Source organism: Phodopus roborovskii, unplaced genomic scaffold (assembly GCF_943737965.1).
Source record: "Phodopus roborovskii unplaced genomic scaffold, PHOROB, whole genome shotgun sequence".
NCBI lineage: Eukaryota > Metazoa > Chordata > Mammalia > Rodentia > Cricetidae > Phodopus > Phodopus roborovskii.
This window is the reverse complement of record NW_026126407.1, coordinates 57,198,638-57,220,721: the sequence shown is the minus strand read 5'-3', so window position 1 is coordinate 57,220,721 and position 22,084 is coordinate 57,198,638. Positions and strand designations below refer to the sequence as shown.

Below are 22,084 nucleotides of genomic sequence, written 5' to 3'. Positions count from 1 at the left end.
CCTTGAACAGAAGTCTGAAAACTGGGCTGAAAAAGCCAGAAAGCAAATGCAGGGGTGTGTGGTTAAACCACAAGCCACCTTGTCCCTGGTGTAGCCACTGGGTCCTGTCACTGTAGGACAATAGCTATTGTGGTCTATGTGTAAATATTCAAACAAGACTGATAACAATCAAATGGGGGGTGAAAAGCACCTGATTTTGGATTCTTAGTACCCACATAAAAAGCCAGGCACAGTCAGGTGTGGTAGTGTATTCTTTTAATCTCAGTACTCAGGAGGCCGGGGCAGGAGCATCTCTGTGAGTTCAAGGCCAGCCTGGTCTACATAGAGAGTCCCAGACTAGCCAGGGCTACACAGTGAGACTTGTCTCAGATGAATGGATAGATGGATGGATAGATAGTTAGGTAGATAGACAGACAGAGATAAAAGCACACACCTATAATCCAAGGGTGTGCGTGTTGGGAGGGGAAGCAGACAATCCCTGGATCTCACTGGACAGCTAGTTGGGTCAATCAACAAGCTCCATGTTTGGTGAAAGACCTTGTCTCAAAAAACAAGGTGAAAAATGAGTGAGGAAAACATTTGACATTAGTCACTACACACATGCACACTCATGCACATATACCCTCTCATCCCCCAAAGTAAAATTTTCTTTTCAAAGTCAGGTTGTAGGCCAAATCAATCTGAAGGCCAACTCAAGATCTGGAATCTTCTACTTCTGTTTGTAACCTTACTTTTTTATTATTGTTTTAAATTTTTATGTGTATGTGTATATCTGTATATCTATCTGCAGAGCTGGAGTAACAGGCTAAAAGCTACTCTACAGGGAACTGAACCTGGGTCCTATGGAAGAGCAGTATGCATTCTTTGCTGCTGAGCCATCTCTCCAGCCCCCAACATATTCCTATGAAATTTTTCAAATACAAAACTGAGTTAAATTTTCATCACCCTCCTCTATGCCCACTGCCTAGATTTTCCCTTTCATTTTTCATCACTAAATTTCTTTAAAAATCCTCACATTGCTACCCTGACATGTCCATGCAGTCAGTCACAGAACATCCTTCTTTGTGTCTTTGGATTGTTTGTACCAGGTGAGGCTTAGCTTGAACATGCCAACCTGCCTCTCCGCTTATTGAAAAGGGCCATTCTGGTTCTTATTGTCTCTTATTATTTGTGTGTGTTGTGGGTGTTTTGCTTGCAACATATGATGTATATCTGGACATCATATAATGTTTGGTGCCTTCAGAAGCCAGAAAAGGCCATGGGTTCTCAGGGACCAGAGTTACTGACAGATATGAGGTGCTAAGAGTGCTTGGAAGTCAAACCCAAGTCCCTGAAAGTATAGCCAGTGCTCTTCACCCAGTAATAACAGCTAGACTTGGAGGGGAATGAGGAAAATATTGACCCCAAAATATGAACACCAATTCTTGTCCCTTTCCCCCAAACCTTTATAGGGCTCTTCCCTGGGAGGCTAGATACACTAAGTGACAGAATCACTCTACCAGCCCAGAAGATAGCACATCATTTCATACAATTTTCATGCTATTCCATAAAAAAAAAAAGCAAGTATCCTTATCCTTATCCATAATAATCTTAAGCCAAGGATCTAACTGTCACTAAGTCAACGCATAACTAGGAGAGTCAGCCTGGAGCCTGTCTAACCACTCTGAGCATTGTCCTTATGCAACACTGCCCTCTGTGGTCCCAAGCGATACCACAACTAGATCCTTGTTAGCTGTTGTTGAAGCCCAGGGCCTGTCTAAACTCAGGAGCCTTTATCAGTCTGCTCATCTCAGGAAGCTGTAGGTCCCTTTAATGGGGCTCTGGGAGCGGTCTGGAGCCAAGCACCATCTGGCTGAAATCTGAAGGCTACACTTCTTGCTACACTTTTCCAAGGATGAGACCCAAAGCACCTTTGTCCTAGAGATGGAAGAATCCCATTTCCATGTCAGTACCAGCTTACTGACTGCTAAGGATGGTCTAGCCAGTGTCATCCTGCTGCAAAAGACCCCCCTCCCAGGTGCACAGGTCCTTAGAAAAGAGCTGTGCTTCTCTGCAGGGGGCAAATTGGCTGGAAGGGACCTCAGCTATGTCTCTTCATTCCTTATCGATCATCTTCTAATCCTAGGCATTGTTCCAGAAAGAAGGTGGGATACAGCACAGGACAGAACTAATGGACCCTGACTGTCATTGAATATGTGATCTAGTTGAGGCAGGTGACAAAAGCCACATAAAGAAATCATATGTGATGATGGGGTCAGGAGGTATCACCTGAGGAGGGGACACTTGAGCTAAACCTAAGCTTGTCTGGGGAAAGAGTATCCTATACTAAGTACCTGGAGTGGGGATGACTCTGAGAACTGGCCAGAAGCCCCTGGCTGGGACAGGCTAGATGGGGATGGCAGGAGGAAGTGCAGCCTGCAGATGCGGACCTGTCAGCCCATACAGGCTAGAGTCTCTGCTACCCCACCCTCTCCCTCTCTGCTGCCTGCTCACATTTAAGATGTATTTAGCATGTGGTTCTGACCACATGCAGCTTCTTTTCCTTTCTGGACCTGACTGCCCCAGGCTGGTGTGTGGCTGGGCTCTAAGAGGCCATGGACTGGTTATCCCTTTCTCTTCCAGCTCAGCACCTTTCCCACAGGGCTGGCCCTGAGGACTGTCTTCCAGAGAACACAAGGCACCCACATCCTGTTCCAGGTGATGCAGTGGGAAGGTAGGGGGTGGCACTCAATGGGAGTCTCTCTAGGGCCCTCTCAGAGCTCCTGGGGAATGTCCATCTTCAGGGTAAGGGGCTGAGGAGCAGGAGGCATGGGGTTAGGCATGCTCTCACTTGCCATGGGTGAGTGCCTGCTGTCCTTGGTGCTATTCTAGACTCTATATTCTAGACTCTAGAGAATCCCCAGGGAACAAGATAGTCAAGGCTTAGCCCTCAGAGGGAAAAGGCAGAGAACTAGAAACCCCCATGTCAGCAAAGTCACAGAGAAGGTGGGGCTGAAGCCGGGGTTGGTAGAGTGCATCTGATCCCCAGCACCTTAAAAACAGTGTGTATGTGTGTGTGGGGGGGGCATGACTGAAATCTCAACTCCTAGGAAGTAAAGGCCAGAAGGTCAGGAGTTCAGGGTCATTCTCAGCTACATAAAACCTTGTCTCAAGTAAACCAAATTAACAACTAAAGCAAATTAGGGCCAATGAGCGGCATGGTGGGTAAAGCACTTGTCATTAACCCTGACAGCCTGAGCTGTCACATGCTGAGGGAGACAATCTCTCACACACATGCAGTAAAGTACATATGTTCATGTGCACATACAAATTAATAGTAATAATAATAATAATAATAATAATAATAATAATAATAAACCTTTCCTGTATGAAACCCAGTGGCCTAAAATGGTTCAAGGAGCAGCAGGGAGGCCCCTGGAAGGCTCATGGTTTCAAGGTCAGCAACCACTAAGGGGAGGGGCTTTGGATCTCCCCAATCTCTACTGATCTTAGTACCCTCTGGCTGTCACCGGAAGCCTGATTTGAAGCCATCAACAACCAGCTAGGGTGTGCTCCACAGTGACTACTTGGGGGTCAGGAGAGGAAGTGGCCACAGACCTCTGAAGGCCAAGGCTTGGATGTGGTGCTCTGTTGGCCTCAAGGAACAGTGGCATGGCCTGGAGGCCCAGGCAGGGCTCAGAGGAGACTCTGGGTTGGTGCAGGTTGGCTGCCCAGTGTGATTGGGATAGGAGGAAAAGAGAACAGAGTTGCTTTAAGTGACATTGTGACCAAATGTGTGGCTTCCAGGTTCTATAGGGTAGGTGAGAATGTGGCCACCTGCTTGAATGGCTTTGTTATCAGCTGAGTCCTGAACCAGGCTCATGCCATGACCTTAACACACAGCTATGACCTCACTGCTACCCTCTACTCATCTCCCCCACAGTGGAGCTCTCCCAACAACTGCCTCTGTCCCTGCCGCGCCTCTGCAGCCTCCACCTCTCCTCCGAGTACTCTAGAGGCAGCCACCATGGTGACCTGGCTGTGGCCTGGGACAATAAAGACAAGCTAGGCAGCAGGACTGGCAGGAGACCCTGGGGGTCTGAGGGCACCTTGCTCGGGTGCCTGATGGGAGTCAGTCAGATGCAGAGTGTCCATAAGTGGAGCCAGAGGACCTGGCTTCCAGTCCCTGATGACAAGCACAGCTGATGTGCACATCCATTCTTCCTCCAAACCCTGTTTTCAGAACCCAGAGGCTGAAGCACAGAGAGACAGCTGCTGTCACTCCTGGGGTCACTGCCAGTGCGCCACTGTCTGTCTTTAGCCACTCCCCCAGGATGCAGCTGTTGTACAAGGTCTCCCTGAGCCTCAGGCTTGGGCCCATAGGTGGGGGAGGTGGGAGGCCCTGTTTAGCAGGGAGCACTCTGCAGAACCACAGATGCCTGGCTGGGGACCTGGAGGGCCCTCTACTCAATTGCTCTTTCAGCCACGCCTACTGTGTGCCAGCGTTGGAGCCCTAGGCCCACTTTCTGCATCTGCAGACTCTGGATTTGTTTTTTTCCTTTCCCTCTTCCTTCCTTCCTTCCTTCCTTCCTTCCTTCCTTCCTTCCTTCCTTTTTCCTTTCCTTTCTTTTTTTTTTTCTTTTGGTTTTTCAAGACTGGGTTTCTCTATGTGATAGCCTTGATGGCCTGGAACTCGCTCTGTATTCCAGGCTGACCTCAAACCCACAGAGGTCCACCTGCCTGTCCCTCCCAAGTGCTGGGATTAAAGGCATATGCTACCACACTAGACTCTGGAATTTAATGAAGAAGATGGTTCTCAAGAGGCTCTGAGATCATTTGTATGATAATTTGCATACCTAAGGTACCCCAGGGAGGGCTGAGTGGGGTGGCTGGAGTGGTATCCTTGAACTTGTATGGTGTCCCTGAGCCTCCTCTTATCACCAGTGAGCAGCAGTATATTAGGCCAGCAGAATGCAAGCAGGTGAGTGGGATTTTTTTTATACTCAGTTGTGAAAAGCATCATGGAGCAAGTATCCCGGGAGCGATACCTTCCTGGGAGACAAGGCCATCACCCAAGGCCCTCAGGGACTTGAGCCATAGGACATTGAGCACAAAGGCCCTGAGGCCAGAGCTAAGAGGAGCTTCCAAAGGAAGAGGCTGGATGATGGTAGGGCAGGACACAGGGCCCAGAAGAGGCTGTCTGTCATCAACGGAGGGGCTTTTCCCAGTTTCCCAGTAGGGGGCTCTGGACTCCTACAAGGAGTGCAGAAGCCCCTGTAATCCCCACTTCCTCTCCAGGGAAGATGAGGGCAGCCACAATCTAGCCAGCATCTCCCCCTTAGAGGCGGTGACAGCCTTACCTCTGTTCCTCCCTCGTGCAGGTTCAGCAATCAAGAGACAGAGGCTCGCCTATGATTCTGGAGGTCACCTGGCTGAGAGGTCCTCTACCAACTGTGTGGCCTGGGAGAGCTGCCCAGCTGCCTCGCTAGGTCAGGTACGTGCTGGCTCTCTGGTGGGCTCTTGCCTAGGGTCCTCATTCTGGGCCTCCCAGCAGGCCTCTGGCTCATCTTTCTGTTGTTGTCAGCTCCAGAGAACCTGGGGCCTGGGCCTGCTGCAGGCCTGTGGGACCCGACTCAGATCTCGGTCATGTTCAGTGAGCAGCTTGATCTCTCCTGGTGCCGACACTAGCTGCAGCAGAACGTGACATATGAGGTGAGGCATAGACAGCCAGACTCAGGTCAGGTCATCTACAGGCTGCCTTGCCAGCTATGGGAGTATAGTTATGGCAGTGTCATTCTGAGTTCAAGTGCTGACTATACCGGGGATCTAGGACACTCATTCTTCGGGCTGAGCCTTGCTTCATCTGAAATGGGTGCGATAGTCAAGACCTACCAGAAAGTAGATCAGACACTAGATTAGTCATAGACAGTGCTGGTAGTGCTAGAGCTCTGCTAGACATGGGGTAGTAGGCAGCAGAGGGCTCGCCTTCCCAGAAGGGTAGGGCTCAGTATCTCCCAACCAAGGAGGGCTTCCAGTGGGGCTAAGTGCAGCTCTTCCGAGTGTGAAACAAAAGCCAGACTGAACTGAAATGGCGAAAGCTGGCTGAGAGTGTACCCCCCAGTCCTTCTGTACCCTGCCAGGCTTCTGAGACCTGGGGTCCTGAGGCTGGGGTCACTGGGACCTGGTCTCTGTGTGGGTGACAGTCACCCCTGTGGTGCTGTGGACATTTTCTCCTATGTGCTAAACCCCATGTCATGAGCTATTCCAGAATCGTCAGCTGCCCCAGTGGAACAAGGTCCATGCAGAGGCCACTCTAGAGCACATCCTCTGTGCCATGTACAGCTTCCAGACTATAATGGAAACTGACTATATGCACCAGTTACATCACGCCCTCCACCAGGGGCTTTGCAACTTGCCCAGGTTGAGTCTGCTGAGAAGGATGGGGTACAGGGGAGCCAGAGGCCCTCAGGAGGGGGAACACCTGGGACGGGAAGGGTATGTCCAAACCAGTCAGAGCTATGATGGGCTCTTCACACACCAGCTGCAGGGCACCTGTTTTCTCTGTCTAGTTTATGAGAGAGAAGGAAGGCATATATAGGGAGATTGTGCTATTCATGAGGGTGTGTAAATGAGAGCTGTCACCACTACCTCTTACTCTTTCCTGTCCTTTACCCTCCTATCCACACACATACTTACCTGCCTTCCCACACCACCCTCCTGCTATCTACCTACCACCCACCCTCCCATCTGTCTGTCTGTCTGTCTGTCCACCACCCTCCCATCTATCTAGCCATCTACCAATCTCCTCTCCACCCATCTACTCACCTCCTTGTCCCCTACCTCCCTGGGCATGCCTCATTCACACATGGGCACCAGTGCAGGCATGCTTCTCTCACACATGGGCAGATATGTTTCAGTGTTTAAGGGGCTTTGCTGGAGAAGGCTGTGGGTGGGGCAGTAAGACCTGCCACCCACAGCCTGCTTATAGCAATCCAGGTGGAAGGGATCATACCAGGGTCCGGTGGGGAGGGTCCTTCAAGCCTTCTCATTCTCTGGGGAGCACAGTCTAGACCAGGATGCACTCCTGCTGCATTCTCAATATCAGTTGGGTCTTGCTCCAGACCCTGACCAGGGCCTACATTTTAGCCTCACCCTCTATAGCCACCACCAACCTAATGCACCCAATTCTCTGGGTAGCTGAAGGTAGACTTCTAATCCCTCCCAGTTTTCTATGCTAGCATCCCCACTGCATAGGCTGCCCCGCCATCTAGTGGCCATCAATGGACCTTCAGGCCTACATCCTGCTGGTCCAGTATTTCCTTTCTGAGGAGTATTAACTGAACCCCAGGGTCTGTCCAGGCCCACAGAGTGGTTCCCCCATTACTCCACAGCCCTTGCCTTTCTATAACAAGGACACAGAGTCTATTCTTCTAAAATGGAACAAGGATGATGTATCAGTGAGGATTCTCTAGAGGAACAGAACTGATGGAATGTGAATAAAGGGGACTTATTAGAGTGGCTCACAGCCTGTGGTCCAGTTAGCCCAACGATGGCTGTTTACAAATGGAAGGTCCAAGAACCCAGTAGTAGCTCAGTCCATGTGGTTAGAAGTCTCAGCAAACACCAAGAAGTAGGCTCTAATACCAGTGGAGGATTAGACTTGCCAGCAGGCGGACACAGAGAGGCACTTCCTTCTTCAGTGTCCTTACACAGGCTGCCAACAGAAGACTTGGCCCAGAGAAAAGGTGGCTCTTCCCCCTCAAAAGATCTGCATTAAAAAGAGATCTAAGGAAAGAATCCCTGAGCCCAGCAACAGCAGTGCACACCTTTAATCCCAGCACTGTGGAGGTAGAGGCAGGGGATCTCTGTGAGATCAAGGCCAGCCTGGTCCACAGAGGACTTCAGGGACATCCAGAGCTACACAGGGAAACACTGTCTCAGAGAAAGACAGAGAGAGGGAGGGAGGGAGGGAGGGAGGGAGGGAGGAAAGAAGGGAGGGAGGGAGGGAGAAAGAGGGAGGGAGAGGGGGGAGAGAGAAACACAGAGAGAGAGAGGGAGGGAGGGAGGGAGAAGGAGGAAGGAAGAGGGGGAGAGAGAAACACACACACACACACACACACACACACACACAGAGAGAGAGAGAGAGAGAGAGAGAGAGAGAGAGAGAGAGAGAGAGAGAGACATCCTCACAGGTGTGCCCAGACACTTGGGTTTTAGTCAATTCCAGGCATAGTCAAGTTGACAACCAAGAATAGCCATCAGGATGCATTTCTAGATGAGGTCATGCGCAAAGCTCATGGGCCTGCCACTTCCTAACTTACAGCCAGGCCTGCTCTGCCCCAGCTACAAACTTGTGCTTGATGCCACTGCTAGAATCAGAGGGCAAGCACTTGTCAGACACCCAAGGTGCATGGTCCCCACCCTTCACCCTCCTTACCCCACTCTGGAGTCTGAGAGATGCACAACCTTGGTTGTGCTCAGCCCCCGGTGCGTACCTCCATCAGCACTGCAGCGGTTTGCATTCATGGTCTATTTAACCTGCGGTGGCCTCATTTTTCCTTGACTACCTCTGCAAAGACATCAGACTGATGAATGCAGCCCAACCCATACGACTCAAGGAGCTTTTGACTTCTGCTGAGCTTTGAGCTGTGGCTCAGAGAAGGTGATACCCTTACTTAAGGTTGCACAGCTTTCAAGTTGCAGGCTCTAGCCTAGAATATAGGGCAGCTAAGCTGGGGCAGACGTGCCTCCCTTCTCCAAGTTTCTCTACCAGACTCTTAGTAATTTTCAATGGCCCCTTTCCCTGGGACACTAAAGCCATTGACATTGTTCCAGTTCAGTTGACAAACATTTGTCCTGTGCCTCCTCCCTCAAGGATTCGGGGAAACACAATGACCCAGGCTCCATGCCACATATTACCCACATGTGTCCTTGGACACTGGGACTGCCAAAGGAGAAGTCCCTGTAATCCCCAGACCAATAGTATCTATCTACAGAGTGTGCAAGGCTGTGGGTTCTGAGCCTCCTTGACTGGGTTGGTGGGGAGACACCTACATATGCTTTACTGTATGTGGTAGGACCTCGAGGACTCTGAGCTGTGTGGCCGGGTGGGAGGGTGGGGAACCCAGTGCTCCTGGAATAATGGTGTGGGTGTTTTTCTATCCCTTCTCTACTGATTCACTCTTAGCTCTTCCCTAAGCCTGGGACAGGGACAGGCCAGAGACCAGAGCAGCCCCAGCAGCCAGACCCACCCAAGTCTCTATTGTCTGGTTCATAGCTCCAAGGTCTCAAGGGCAGCAGCTCCTCCTGTTGGGCAGCATCACTACCTCGGCTTCTCAAAGCCTGGTCCAGCTGGAGAGAAGCATTGATAAAAATGAGAAACTAAGGCTGTTGGTGTCCTGGGCCCTGAGCTGTCTTCAGGCTTCTGCTGCCCATGTGGAGTAAGTGGAGGGTAACAGGCCCCCAGGTCAGCTGCTAAGCCAGGACAGGGGATCCCTATTCTTGTCCTGTTGAGAACTTAAAAACACACACACACAACCACATTTGGGGCGAACTTCTTGTCCACATCTGTACTGACTTTGCTGAGTCAGGTGAGGCTGTGGGGGTAGAGGCAGGTGGGAGTGGGGTAGATCTGGCTGGTCTGTCCAGCAGTGAGTGTGAAGGAGTGTGAAGGAGGGACTTTAAATATTACCAGGAGGAGGGTCCACTTGGGTGGTATAGCTTTGTGTGGGGCACTGGGGGAGCAGGTAGAGAAGGCTTCTTCCTGGCTCCAGGGAACAGAGAAGAGTGTGTGATGCTACAGGCATGTGCCCACAGGACAGCTGTGGAGGTGGAGACCCTGCTCCAGAACAATGGGCAGCATGCCCAGCCACTGGGGGGCCTAACCCGCGGGCAGCCAACCAGAGCCTCCTGCTAGTTGCACACAGCTGTCAGGGGGACCCTGCTGAGACACAGGTAAGTGGGCCTGGGATGGAGAACTGCTGGCCCAGAGCCCAGAGTCCTCGAGAGCAACGGTGCCTGGAGAATCAGAGTGGACAGTTTAGGGCAGCCTGCACACTCTCCAGTCCCTAGAGGACCCTTTCTCTAGTTCTCACCAGTCTCTCTGCCCCACAGTCCAGGATGACAGCAATTGGCTCCTGGGTGTGAGCCCAGCTGGAAGAGAAGACCCAAAGCCTGGTTGACTATGTGAGCGGGTTCTGGAACCTGGTGAGTGCTCCCTGCTAAGGAACATGTAGAGAACCCTGTGGCTTGGCCTGTGTCTGCAGCTCTCCTACCCAGGAGTGAAAGGCTAGAGAATGTTGTCTCCATAGTCTACCCCCTGATCTTGCCTTGGTTTCCCCACCTAGGAACAGCTGGTGGGTACTCTGGATAGGCGGCGGAGTGCCTGGTGCAACTGACCCAGATTGGGCTAGGGGATGTTCAGGTTGGTGACCAGATGGTAGCCACCTTGGGGACCTGAGGTCAGGCCTGGCACGTGCTGACACCTGGAGCAGCTGCAGAAAAAGCTGGAGTGTGAGTATTAGGGAGGGCACACCCCTGTCCTAGTCTAGCCGCAGCCCTAGTCCCAGGGCTAGGGTTTACCACTACCTAAGTCAGGAAAGCAGTCTAATTTCTTTAGACCCCAAACCTATTTCATAGGCTCCTGCAAGCTCTGTGCCCTTTTGGCATGCTTTCTCCATCCTTGTAGACTCCAAAGTAATGCCTGCTTGTGCCTGCTGCCCAGGCTCCATCTTTCCTCTGCCTGGCTTCTCTCATGCACACAGCCTTGCTATGAGGCTTCTGGGTCCGCCACTGGTGTCTGTGCATGGCCTCCAGTGAGTCTTCCATCCTGGTTAGCACACAGCCCTGCCCTGAGGACCCTGCTCCCAACAAAGCTGAGAACCTGGCCTCCCCATAATTAAGGGCCATCCTGGCCCTCCTTTCAGCCCCTGAGACCCTTGTCCAGGACTAAAACAGGCAGTGGGGACATGTCTGTTCCTACCTCAGTCAACTATGCCAGAGTCCCTGTGCTGGTGGCTGGCCAGGAGCATACAGGCATCCTCATGACTGTGACTCACTGCAGCCTAAGGGTTCAGAGCAGAGTTGTCAATGGGGAAACCCTACATGCAGCATCTAGAGCATCACTGGGTCACAGTGGATGTCATTGACTTCCCTTGGATTGAACTGTGATGCCCGTAGGAAGCATTCGCCAGGGAAACCGTGTGTGGACACACAGGCTTGTTACAGCTTTCCAGCTGGGGCGCACTTGCACAGTGGGGGTAGCAAGTCCTTCCCACCAATCCCAGGCAACCAGGTCAGCAGTCCTAGTGTGCCCTGCCTTACTTCTACCCCATCCCTCACTGCAGGGAACAGGCCTCCCATCCTCTAGGCCTAGGATGTTAGGCATGACAGGATTTCTTGGCTTGCACTGTAGAGGTTCTTATCTGCAGCCAGGAGCTCAGGGACCTTAGGCGATCACCTGCAGAGCCCCTGGCCACACTGAAGGGGCCTACTTGGAGGTGATGCTGCAGCTCCTGGATGAAGTGTGGCGAGCACAGGCTGAGGAGGTCAGGCAGTGGCTCCAGACCTGGCTGCTAGGCTGCAGGGAAGTTGGAGGCTAAGGCCCATCCGGATGGCCCTGGGAGCCATGATGGGTACCCTGGAGCTGGTGAGGGTGTGCATGATAGGGTGTGGTGGGGCTGGGCTCACTGACAGCTGTCCCTGGCCCCACCCAGGCCACCCACCATACACTGCCCTGGACTGAGGCTGAGGTCTCCTGAGTCCTGAGGCGGATCTACAAACCCTTACAGAGCATGTACAGTTACTCAGCCAGGTAAGTGGGGGTGGGGCTTGTGGGTCCTGTGTCCCTGCTACATGGCGGGACACAGCAAATGCTGAAACCTGGCCCATCTCACTTAGGACAACACTGCCACACAGGTGGCCCTCACTTGACAGGGGAAACTGAGGCTCAAGCTCTGCATAAGCTCTGTTCACATTCTAGTTAGTTTTGCAAGAGCCTTAGCTATGGGAAAGCCATTCTTGGGTAGCAGCCTAGATACGGTCTGAGGGGGCAGGGTCCCTGTCCCTGACCTATGCTTCTGAAAGCACTGATCAGTAAGCGGACTGAAGAGGCGGGACATATGTGATGGTGCAGTTTGTCTGAGAATGGAAATCCCCATTTCTCGTGTGATACACATTTCTGGGGGCCCACATATGTGTGCTTATGTACGTGAAGGCTTGAATTTGATAGAGGATAATCTTTATTGTTTTTTCACCTTATTTATTGAGGCAGAATCTCCCAATCAAACCCAGAGCTCCGATAGGACTAGTCTGGCTAGCTAGCTTGCTCTGGGGATCACCTGTCTCTGCCTTCCGAGAATGGAATTACAAGTGCTGTCATGCTCACCCCGCATTCATGTGGGGTCTGATCTCTAGTCCTATGCTTGAGTGGCAAGTGCCAACCACTGAGCCACTGCCCCAGCCCAGAAGGTGAGCTTTGAGCAGGGAGTTCCGGGTGGGGCACACAATGGTTCAGAAGCAGGGGCAAGGGCTGTAGTGCCATGGCACCTGTCTGAAGAATAGTAAGGAAGCCAGCAGGCCTTGAGCAGGCTTCAGGTGGCCCAAGGCCTTGACTCCTTCTTGGAAATGGGCACACACAAGGTTTTGGTTAAAAAAAAAAAAGATGGAACATATTGAGGATATTGAGGATAGATTATGAAGATGGACAGAGTGTAGGGTCCTATTTTGAACAATGTGGTTGAGTATGTGATGGCTGGAACAATGGCATCATGGAAGGGATGAGAGGCAGCTGGAATCCAGCTGAGTTTTTAACATTAACCCAAAAAGCACTGAGACTCAACTGGATGTAGGTGGTAAAGAGTTAGAGATGACTCCTATAAAGGGATGGAGGTCCCTTCATAGACAAGAGACAAGACTGCAGTGGCTTCTGTCTGCGTATAACCAATGCTGTGTAACCAGAATTGTGGTGGCTTGAACCACAGCAATTACTCTCATACAGTTTTGGAGGGCTGGGGACAGGGTGCTGGCACCTTGGATTCCGTTGAGTGATAAGGGATTAGCTATGGAGAAGTGGAATGCCTGCAGTTGCCCAGAGCAGGGCACAAAATCAAACAGCTGTATCCTTACTGCGGGGCCTTGGTCCATCTTTTGAAGACACTTCCCCAGACAGAGGAGGGCCCTCTCTAAAGGGATAGCCTGTTAATGTGATTCCCTTTCCTTCCTGTGACAACATCATCCTTCAGGGAAAGGAGGTGAGTGAGGCTCAGTGAGATATCCCAACTTCCTAGGGGATCCAGTCCCTCTGTGTCCTTTCCAGGCTACCACTCCTGCTGCTGGGAGACAAGTCCCTGGATGTGGCCCAGGTGGCCAGTTACCTGGTGGAGGAGAAACTCCTGCGGCCACTCCGCAGGCTGTACGAGGCTAATGTGCTGGCTGAGTTCTATGGGTTCTGGCGGCATCTACTGAGGAGGCCCTTCAAGCCTAAGTCCTGCCTGGCCTGTCCACCTCCTCCCTGGGAAGGCTTCTGCCTGTGGAGCAAAGGGCCTTGATGACAAACAGTCACAGGAAAGTCTGCTAAGCCCTGTGGTGTCATAGGCCAGCCCCACAAGTTCCCGGGCTCAGTGAGGTCATCTGAGGCTACAGGCCCTGGATTTTGTCCAGAATATAGCAGAAAGTACACAGCTGGGGGGCTCCTTCTGAGGCCAGCCTTCTCCCAGAGGGCCTTGATGGAGGAATAGAGCTGAGCTCCAGTTGTAGCTGGAAGACTGTTAATTGAATGCAGGCTTGCTAGGGAGACAGTGTCTGTAGCCTGGGGCCCCAGTATGCCTTTGGGAGGCCCCAGGAAGCCTGCATCTGGCTCACACTGCTGTGCAACTTCTTCAGCCTCAGTTTCCTCCGGTGTGGAGTAGAAGGGGCACCACAGCTGACTTGTGTGGGCTTTAGCACACCATCTGAGCCTGAGCCTTTCTACAGAGGAAGCACCATGCCAGGCTGGTGTGGGGAGGGTTACTGTGTGACAGACCCTTAGCCCAGGGTCTCAGGAGAGTCCCCCACATTTACCAGCACACTTGTTCCTGAGCAGCAGGTTTACTCAGTATTGAGCTGGCCTGGCCTCTTCTCAGATTACGCTGTGGTGGTGGGCACCAGATACCACCTGGCTCCCTTCTGCAGCAGCTTCCTGCTAGTCAAGGGCTTCACTCACCAAACATTCTCTCTGACACTGAGCCGCACGAGCTCAGGCTCCACAGCCCTTCACGTGGAGCTGAACCACACAACCCTCGTTCTGTATCCTAGCCTGAAGGTACATGCTCTGGAGTGGGAGCGGCTCCCTGGAGCTGCCTGCCTGCATGTTGCCTACAGGTTTGGTGCTGGAAGTGATTTCCGGCTTACCCCTGTGTGGTCCACAGGCTCACAAGCAGGCTTGCCTGGCCTCAGGACAGCTGCTGAGGTTTAGACCCACCTCCTGCTATGCTGAACACTGGGCCCAAGGTTGAGCTGAGCAGCAAGGATGGTGTGTCTGTCTCCTGTGATGTGCCAGCAGGCCTCTGCAGCCTGACACTGGGCCTGTGGCACCATGGTGGGTCCGGGCATGGTGCTACCCACAAGGGCATTTTCTAGCTACCCTGTGGCCAGACTTCAGGGCTGAGGGTGATGTGCCCCTTTCTCAGTAACACTGTTGTTGTCGTCAACCCTGGTGTGGAAGAGCAGAGGCCAATGGGAAAGAGATGGAGACTTTTGCTGACTGGCCACTTCCCTGCTGTGGTGGCAGTGACTGTTGGCCTCCTTTCTAGTGCGACACAGCTGTCTACTTCTCAGTTCTGGTGGTTCCTTACATTACAGAGTCACTCAGCAGAGGCTGAGTGACTCACTCCCTCTCCCAGGGCCAGTATCTGGCCCAGGCTTCTGAGCCAGCTTAGCTCTGTCCTCTGGGGACAGTCCATACAGATTGAAGTCGACTCTTATAAAGTACCCATCTTGCAGCCAGACCCCTAAGAGGTGCCAGGAAAACTTGCTAACTGGCCCTGTGGGCTGGGAAGTGGGGGAAACAGTGCAAGGCACAGATACCATCTTTAGACCCCCTTTCCCCTCTCCCCCACTTCTGAGAGGTCTGGTGTCTTGGGGAGGGGGAGAGGGAGGCTTTCCCCAGCAGGTCCCTCCCTGTCCTACAGGTGTTTCTGCTGGCCTCCTGGGTACCAACAATAATAAGGCAGATGACAAGCTAATGCTGCCAGATGGCACGGAAGCTGCCAACCTAGAGGAGCTCACGCAGGCTTGGCAGGTAAGCTGCAGGAAAACCCTTCCTGCTGCATCTACCCCTAGGCTCAGTGGAAGACAGCTGCTCAGGTACAGAATGAAGCAGGAGCCCCCATGCTCCACCCAAGGATACAGGCATCTCTTGCTGAGGCTGATGCATTCTAGTCAGTGTGCCCAAGAGAAAAGTGGTGTTCTCGGAGGCTTGAGTCTTTGTGTTCCCATCCAGATGGGTGAGAACTGTGGTGCTGTAAAGAGGATGCAGGAGCCATGCTCAGGACACAGTACCACCTGCCAGGCCTTCTTCCAAGAACCCCGCTCCAGTCTGGGGAACTGCTTCCAGGTGGTGAGTGTGAGGCTGGGCCTGGCCAGAGGCCACTCAGCAGAGAAACCACAAATTGAAAGAATCTAGCCTATGCAGTGATAGGCTCACACAGTGATGGGCCAGCCTGGTTTCAGGTAGACCCTGATCTGTTCCTCAGACTGTGTGTCCAGGATAACTGTGACCCCTGGAGCTGCAATCTGCCTGTCACCTGGCAGCTGCCTACATCTACCTGTGTGCCTTGGCCCTTCCTCTGCAGTGTGGTGAGTTCTCATCCAGGTTCCATCCCAAATGGAAAACCAACGCCATTCTCTGAGCTCCTACAGGGATGACACAGTGAGCACAGAGTCCTAGCAATGCTATGTGCAGAGTGATTCTTATGAATAAAGAGCTAGCCTGGTTAGCAGGGACAGGAGGAATGCTAATTTGAGATCAGCCTGGGCTATGTAGCAAGACTCTGTCTTAAGAAAACTAAATAGGGCTGGAGAGATGGCTCAGTGGTTAAGATCACTGGTTGCTCTTGCACAGGATCTAGGTTTGGCTCCCACATCCACATAGTGGCTCACAACTGTCTATAAGTTCAGTCCCAGAGGAACTGATGCCCTGACCGTCACAGGTACACACATGGTGTACAGACAGACATGAAGGGAAAACACTGATATATAAAATAAAAACTAATAGTTTCTTAAAAAGAACATAAAGCAAAGACAGTTGGGGAGATAGCTTGGCAGGTAAAGTGTTTGCCCTACAAGCATGGGTTGGATCCCCAGAACCAGGAGAAGAAGGTGGGTATGAGGGATGCTTGTTACAATAGCACTGGGGAGGCAGAGACAGGGATATAGCCATGGTACACTGGCCAGTGTAGGCCTGCCTAGGTCTAATTAGGATATCTCTGGGCCACTGAGATCCTGTGGGGGGGTGAATATTGCTTGAGGATTAAAGGGGTAGCACCTGAGATTAACTCCTGACCCCTCACATGAGCACACACACAAAAAAAAACTGAAGATGCAGAGGCCTAGAGACTACCACCAAGCCAAGTGTCTTGAGCACCCTAAGGACTCTCAGAACCTGTGCTAGTAGCTCTGAGGTGTAGCACTGTGCCTGTGACCCTGACACAGAGTGGCGGCTGACATTACATTTGTTTCTTGATCAACCAAGAAGTCAGAGTGGCAGTTAACAACAGTGAGACATGCCTGAGACCTCCACACCCTGAACTCCTGGGGGGTCTTTGTTTTGTTTTGTTTTGTTTTTGAGACAGGGTTTCTCTGTGTAAGCTTAGCTGCCCCTGGCTGTTCTAGAACTCATTGTGTAGACCAGGCTGGCCTCGAACTAGAGATCCACCTGCCTCTGCCTCCTGAGTGCTACAATCAACAGTGTGCACCACCACTGCCCAAAAGTCTTGGACAGAAGACACTGAAAGATGAATAGCATGTCAAAAGAAATTTCTAGAAGTAATGTGGGCTTTGGGTGCATGAAGCACAAGTTAAAATGTAAAACAGAAGAGAAAGTTAGTGAAATGGGAAATGTGGCATGGGGTGTGGAATGAGGACAGAGACCTATGAGGCTAGAGAGCCCTTATCAGGAAGCATATGATGTCCCAAATACTCTTACTAGGTCAGAGCACAGCTGCAAAACCAAAGGGGACAGAAGGACTTGGTCCAGCTGTATGTAGCGAGAAACCCTGTCCCAATAAAAACACGGGCAGTGCCTGAGGAACCACCTAGCTACTGTCCTCTGGTCTTCACGCGCATGCACATATGCTAAAGTGGTGTTTCTGCTTGCAGCCCCCCCAAACCTTGTGCAGACTTCAAGGTAGCTGCCAGGGCCAGCTTCCACCTGGGAATGGAAGAGAAAGGGCAGAGCTTGTCTGAATTGTTCCCACTCATCTGGGACTGTGTGCGGACTTTTTCTGTCTCACCCCACTCTGTGCTGGTGTAGTTTGGGTACCTGGATGGAGGCAGTGGTGGGGACTGCTGCAGAACTGTGGGTGGCGAGGGTAGCCAACCACAGTGCCACCAGCCTCTCACAGCTGAGAATACCTGGAGTTAGAGGAAAGGTCTCAGGGTCCCACAAGCTGAGCCACAGAAGTCCTTCCTTATGCTTAGGACATATGCAAAGACTGCAAACATTCTGTGTTCGTGAAAGGAAGGTGTGTGCTCAAAGGAACATGATAGCCCCAGGAACCCACCTTCCAGAGTCTCCACATTCTTTATAGGGGCATTTAAATGCTGCCCTTGTACACACGATAAGCTGAACATCACTGTTAAACGTCTACACACAATCAGGAAGATGAAATTAGTAAATGTCTAGAACTACAAACTATAATAACTGGATAGAAAGATTTGATGGAAGAGTTGAGGAGCTGAACTAAAGAACCCGCTGGAATAACTGATTCTGAGGCACAAAGGGACAAAGAAAAGTGACTAGAGAGCTGGGGAGGAGGCTCATAGGCAAAGCACTCACCACACAAGCAAGAGGACTTGAACAGATCCCCAGAACCAACATGGAAGCAAGCCAAAGCTGGCACAGGCTTTTACCCCAGCACTGGGGAAGTATAGGCAGGCAGGTCCCTGAGGCTCCCTGGCTGGCCAGCCAACCTCAGCTAATCAGCAAACTCAGTGATAGACCCTCCCTTTAAAAAAGGAAGGAAAGGAGGGAGGGGGAAGGAAAGAGGGAGGGAGGGAGGAACAAATGAATGAAGGAAAGGTGTGTGACGCCTGAGGAGGGGCACCTGTACCTGAGGTATACCTCAGGACTTCACACTTAACATAATGCACCCATAAAGGACTCTAAGCCAACAACTAAACTTTATACCTTCAGGTATCAGAAAAAGAAAACCAAATCTAGAGCTAGAAGAGAATTCAGACTTGAGCAGAAATAAGATGGGATATGAAGTGGAAAATGAGTAAAATCTACAAAAAAAAAAAACCTTTAGTTATACTAATAAGAGAAGACTCAAGTAACTGGTATCAGAAATGAAATAAAAAAAATCTAAACAGACAGAACTACTAAGGAGATTGAACCACTGGTTTAAAAATAAAAACAGGGCCAGTAAGAGGGCTCACGCTTGGCTACATAGTTTGAGGACAGCCTGGGTTAATAAGACCCTGTCTCAATCAATCAAGAAAGAAAAGAATCCAGCTTAATCAATGGAAGCTATTTAAGAGGTTGCGTGGACTGCTCTGGGGTCTGTGCCCATGAGCTCATGGGCCCATATTTCAGCACCTTGACATCCTCAAGTTAGGGCTGGCTCCTCCTGACAGTAGACAGAAGTCCCTGAGATGTTCCAGACCATTCAAATGTCAGCACCTGGATCCCTCAGGACTCAACTCCAGCATGACCTGTTTTCTCCCTGTACTGGTTCAGGCATACACACACACACCCCACTGGCATGGGCATATTCTCTGCTCCCAGAGCCTCAGGTGCCGACCCTCAGCTCTTCCTCGAGTGGGGTACTATATTGTGGTCTTCCCAGTTGACATGGAGCCCTTGGCAGACACTTGCTGCGTTTTGGGGTATCTCTGTGGGTAGTTGAGTGCTTGATGCCTATACACTGTCCCACGGTGTGAGGAAACCACAGCCCATGCCTGCTGTGCTTACAAAGTAAGATGGTAATGGATAGGTGATTGTCCTTTTAATCAGGGCCAGGGGCTACCAGAGAGCCCTGGTCTACTTCCAGGAAATAGCAGGATCTTCCTTCTAGGCTTCACAGCACAACCTTACTTCTCTTTTCTTATAGTTTGAGATTTTGCACAAGTCAACACAGGGCTACCAAAGATGTCAAGCTCTTCTCTGGAAGGGGACCCACTAGTGAAGAATGCCAGCAATCCAAGACAAAAACAGCAGAAAGGAAGAGCTGGGGCTCAAGCCCACTCTAGTGTCCCTGGGGCTGAGGGGCTCCCAGCTGGCCCTGGGAATTCATCCTGAAACTCCACTGGATGGCTACAAGCCAAGGCACTTACCTCTGCAAAGAAACTCGTCCCCAGAACCCACACTCATGCAAAAGATACTGCTTCACTCCCCCAGAAACTGATTCTGCAACCCGAGCCTTGGGATGGCAATGACCTGGAGGGTGCAAGGCTGTTTGGCACAGGCTTCCCCTGCCACCTTGGGGATCTCAGAAGGTACGAAGTTCCTGGAGGGGACCCATGGACTCAAGACTGGTTAGGGAGCTTCCTTCTCTAGGATGGACACACAAGATGCTTCCAGGGCATGGGGAGAAGATTCCTTTTCAAAGGACATGTGACATATATATATATATATATATATATATATATATGTATATATATATATATACATATATATATATATATATATCAGGGGGTCTTGTTGTTTATTTCTCTTGGGGAATAGTTTTTTTGTTTGGTTTTGTTTTTTAAGTTTTCAACTGCAAAATAAAGCTGTGGGAATTCAGGATTGTGTCTATGGGATTGATTTTGTGCCAGAGCAGAGGCTTTGGTGCTATGAGCCTATCTACCAGGAGGGGGCGCCTTTGAGCCCTTTTTACACTGAAGCATGTTTAGGTTATCCCCGAGCTTTCTGCAGGCTAGGACTAGCACTCAGCCACTGAGCCTCTGCACAGTCTGGGAAGGGTCAGATTCCAGAACAAAGGACAAAGTATGTTTGGCCAGAAATGGGACAAAGAGAAGGCAGGAAGGCTGGCACCAAGGTGTCTCCAAAGATCTCTGGAGCAGAGGGAGGTGAATCTAGTCTTTTCAGCCCCCAGAGCAGTGGTTCTCAACCTTCCTAACGCTAGACCCTTTAATACAGTTCCTATTGTGATGACTCCAACCACAAAGTTATTTCATTTCTACTTCATAGTTGTAGTTTTGCTGTTATGAATCATAAAGAGAATATCTGATATGTGACCCTACGAAAGGGTCCTTTGACCCCCACAAAAGGTTGACCCATAGGCTGAGAAACACTGCTAGGAGGCTGCACTCACTGACAGAGAGCCTGCATCTTATCCTAAGTTCTACCCCAAAGACCTCGCTGACTCCAATTGCTCAGGATGATTTGAAAGATGTGTGGCTTTTACAACAGCCCAGTGATCCCTCCTAGCACGTTCTTCCTGGTTCCTTTATTAAGGAAGCCAGCCTGGAGCTCAGATGTCACTAAACTAGACCTGTTTGCCTCCCAGGCCCACTCACCCCACTTTGCATCATGACTCAGCAGGTAAAGGTAGTCCCTGCCAAACCTGACAGCCAGAGTTCAATCCCCAGGACTACATAGAACGGACTTCCTTCAAGTGTCCTCAGACTCCCACATGTACACCCCCTTCCATATGTGTACCCGTGCACAGCACCCCTCTCCGGTAAAACTTTTGCCATGTCCCAAGCTGCAATGTGCAGTGCATACTCAAACGCTTGTAAGTTACAAGCTAATGGCATGTTTAGTCAGAAGGTACACTCAGGGCTAAAGAGATAGCTTGGCAGTACTTTTTGCTCAAACATAAGGACCTGAGGTCAAATCCCAAGCACCTGTGTAAAGCTGAGAGGGGCTGTGTGCTTGTTACCCTCAGTGCTATGGGGAACAGACACAGAATGCCTGCTGCAGCTTGCTGGCAGCTAGCCCAGCTCTAGGTTCAATGAAACACTCTGTCTCCAGGGAATAAGGCAGGGAGTGATGGAGTAGGGCCCCTGATGGCTTCCTCCAGCTTCCACACTAGCATGGATGTACACAAGTGCATACAACATGTACAAACAGAAATGTGTTCTCAGAGGCTGGGGAGATGGCCTGTTGGTAAAGTATCTGCCATGGAAGCATAAGTGCCTGAGTTCTGTGGTAGCATGTGTGTATTGTCTTAGTGCTGAGAACATGTGGTAGCATGTGTGTATTGTCTTGGTGCTGAAGGCATGTGGTAGCATGTGTCTATGATCTTAGTCTGAGGATATGGAGACATGAGGATCCCTGAGGCTTGCTGGCTATCTAGTCTTGTCTAGTTGGTGAGCTCCAGGTTCAATGAAAGAGACCCTGTCTCAAAATTAAGATGCAAGTGACTAAGGAAGACACTTGATCCACCTCTAGCCTTTATGTACATTTATTTAGACCAGTATGTGCAAACACTCACATGCACTGTACCTACCAGTGGGGAAGTAGTCTTTTCATTCTGGAAAATTCAGTATCAGTGTTTTGCAGATTGTAGTTGCTTAAGTCCATGTTCAGAATTTAACATAGTGGGGGGGAAGTGATTCCATCAAAAAAACCAACAGAGGTTATACAACTCCAGCTACAGATGTCAGGGAGCTATCAGCAGGCTTAAAGGTCATTAAGGATGGACCTCTCTCTCACAATCAGCAGCTTGTAAATCCAGGAATAGAAGCAGCTGGACTCTTGTTTCCTGGTCAAAAGAAAAGAGTGTCAGACATCTCTGATGATCTAGATGGCTTAAAAGACCCCAGGAGGATGCTCCAGCTGGAGGCCTCTTAGCAAAGGAAGGAGATATACTGCTGCTCCTCCCTTCAAAGCTGATCTAAGATGAGGCATGGTGGTACTGGCCTCAGTCACAGTACTGCAGAGGAGCTCTGTGAGTTC

At 50.9% G+C, this 22,084-nt stretch overlaps 1 protein-coding gene across 1 annotated transcript in view; it reads left to right on the top strand.

Moving 5' to 3' along the window:
- LOC127218771 (uncharacterized) overlaps positions 1–15,866 on the top strand; it is an 84,232-nt gene extending 68,366 nt beyond the window's left edge. Inside the window, 25 exon segments of the mRNA XM_051179753.1 lie at positions 1,866–2,025; positions 2,566–2,716; positions 2,719–2,841; positions 3,923–4,097; positions 5,278–5,473; positions 5,564–5,606; positions 5,609–5,691; positions 6,248–6,474; positions 6,976–7,172; positions 9,257–9,414; positions 9,674–9,680; positions 9,753–9,863; positions 9,866–9,933; positions 10,905–11,013; positions 11,393–11,461; positions 11,464–11,574; positions 11,577–11,626; positions 11,694–11,795; positions 13,275–13,512; positions 14,100–14,311; positions 14,413–14,554; positions 15,147–15,256; positions 15,458–15,574; positions 15,688–15,736; positions 15,739–15,866. Of these exon segments, the coding sequence (XP_051035710.1) occupies positions 1,866–2,025; positions 2,566–2,716; positions 2,719–2,841; positions 3,923–4,097; positions 5,278–5,473; positions 5,564–5,606; positions 5,609–5,691; positions 6,248–6,474; positions 6,976–7,172; positions 9,257–9,414; positions 9,674–9,680; positions 9,753–9,863; positions 9,866–9,933; positions 10,905–11,013; positions 11,393–11,461; positions 11,464–11,574; positions 11,577–11,626; positions 11,694–11,795; positions 13,275–13,512; positions 14,100–14,311; positions 14,413–14,554; positions 15,147–15,256; positions 15,458–15,574; positions 15,688–15,736; positions 15,739–15,866 (3,136 nt within the window).
- The last annotated feature ends 6,218 nt before the right edge of the window (positions 15,867–22,084 follow it).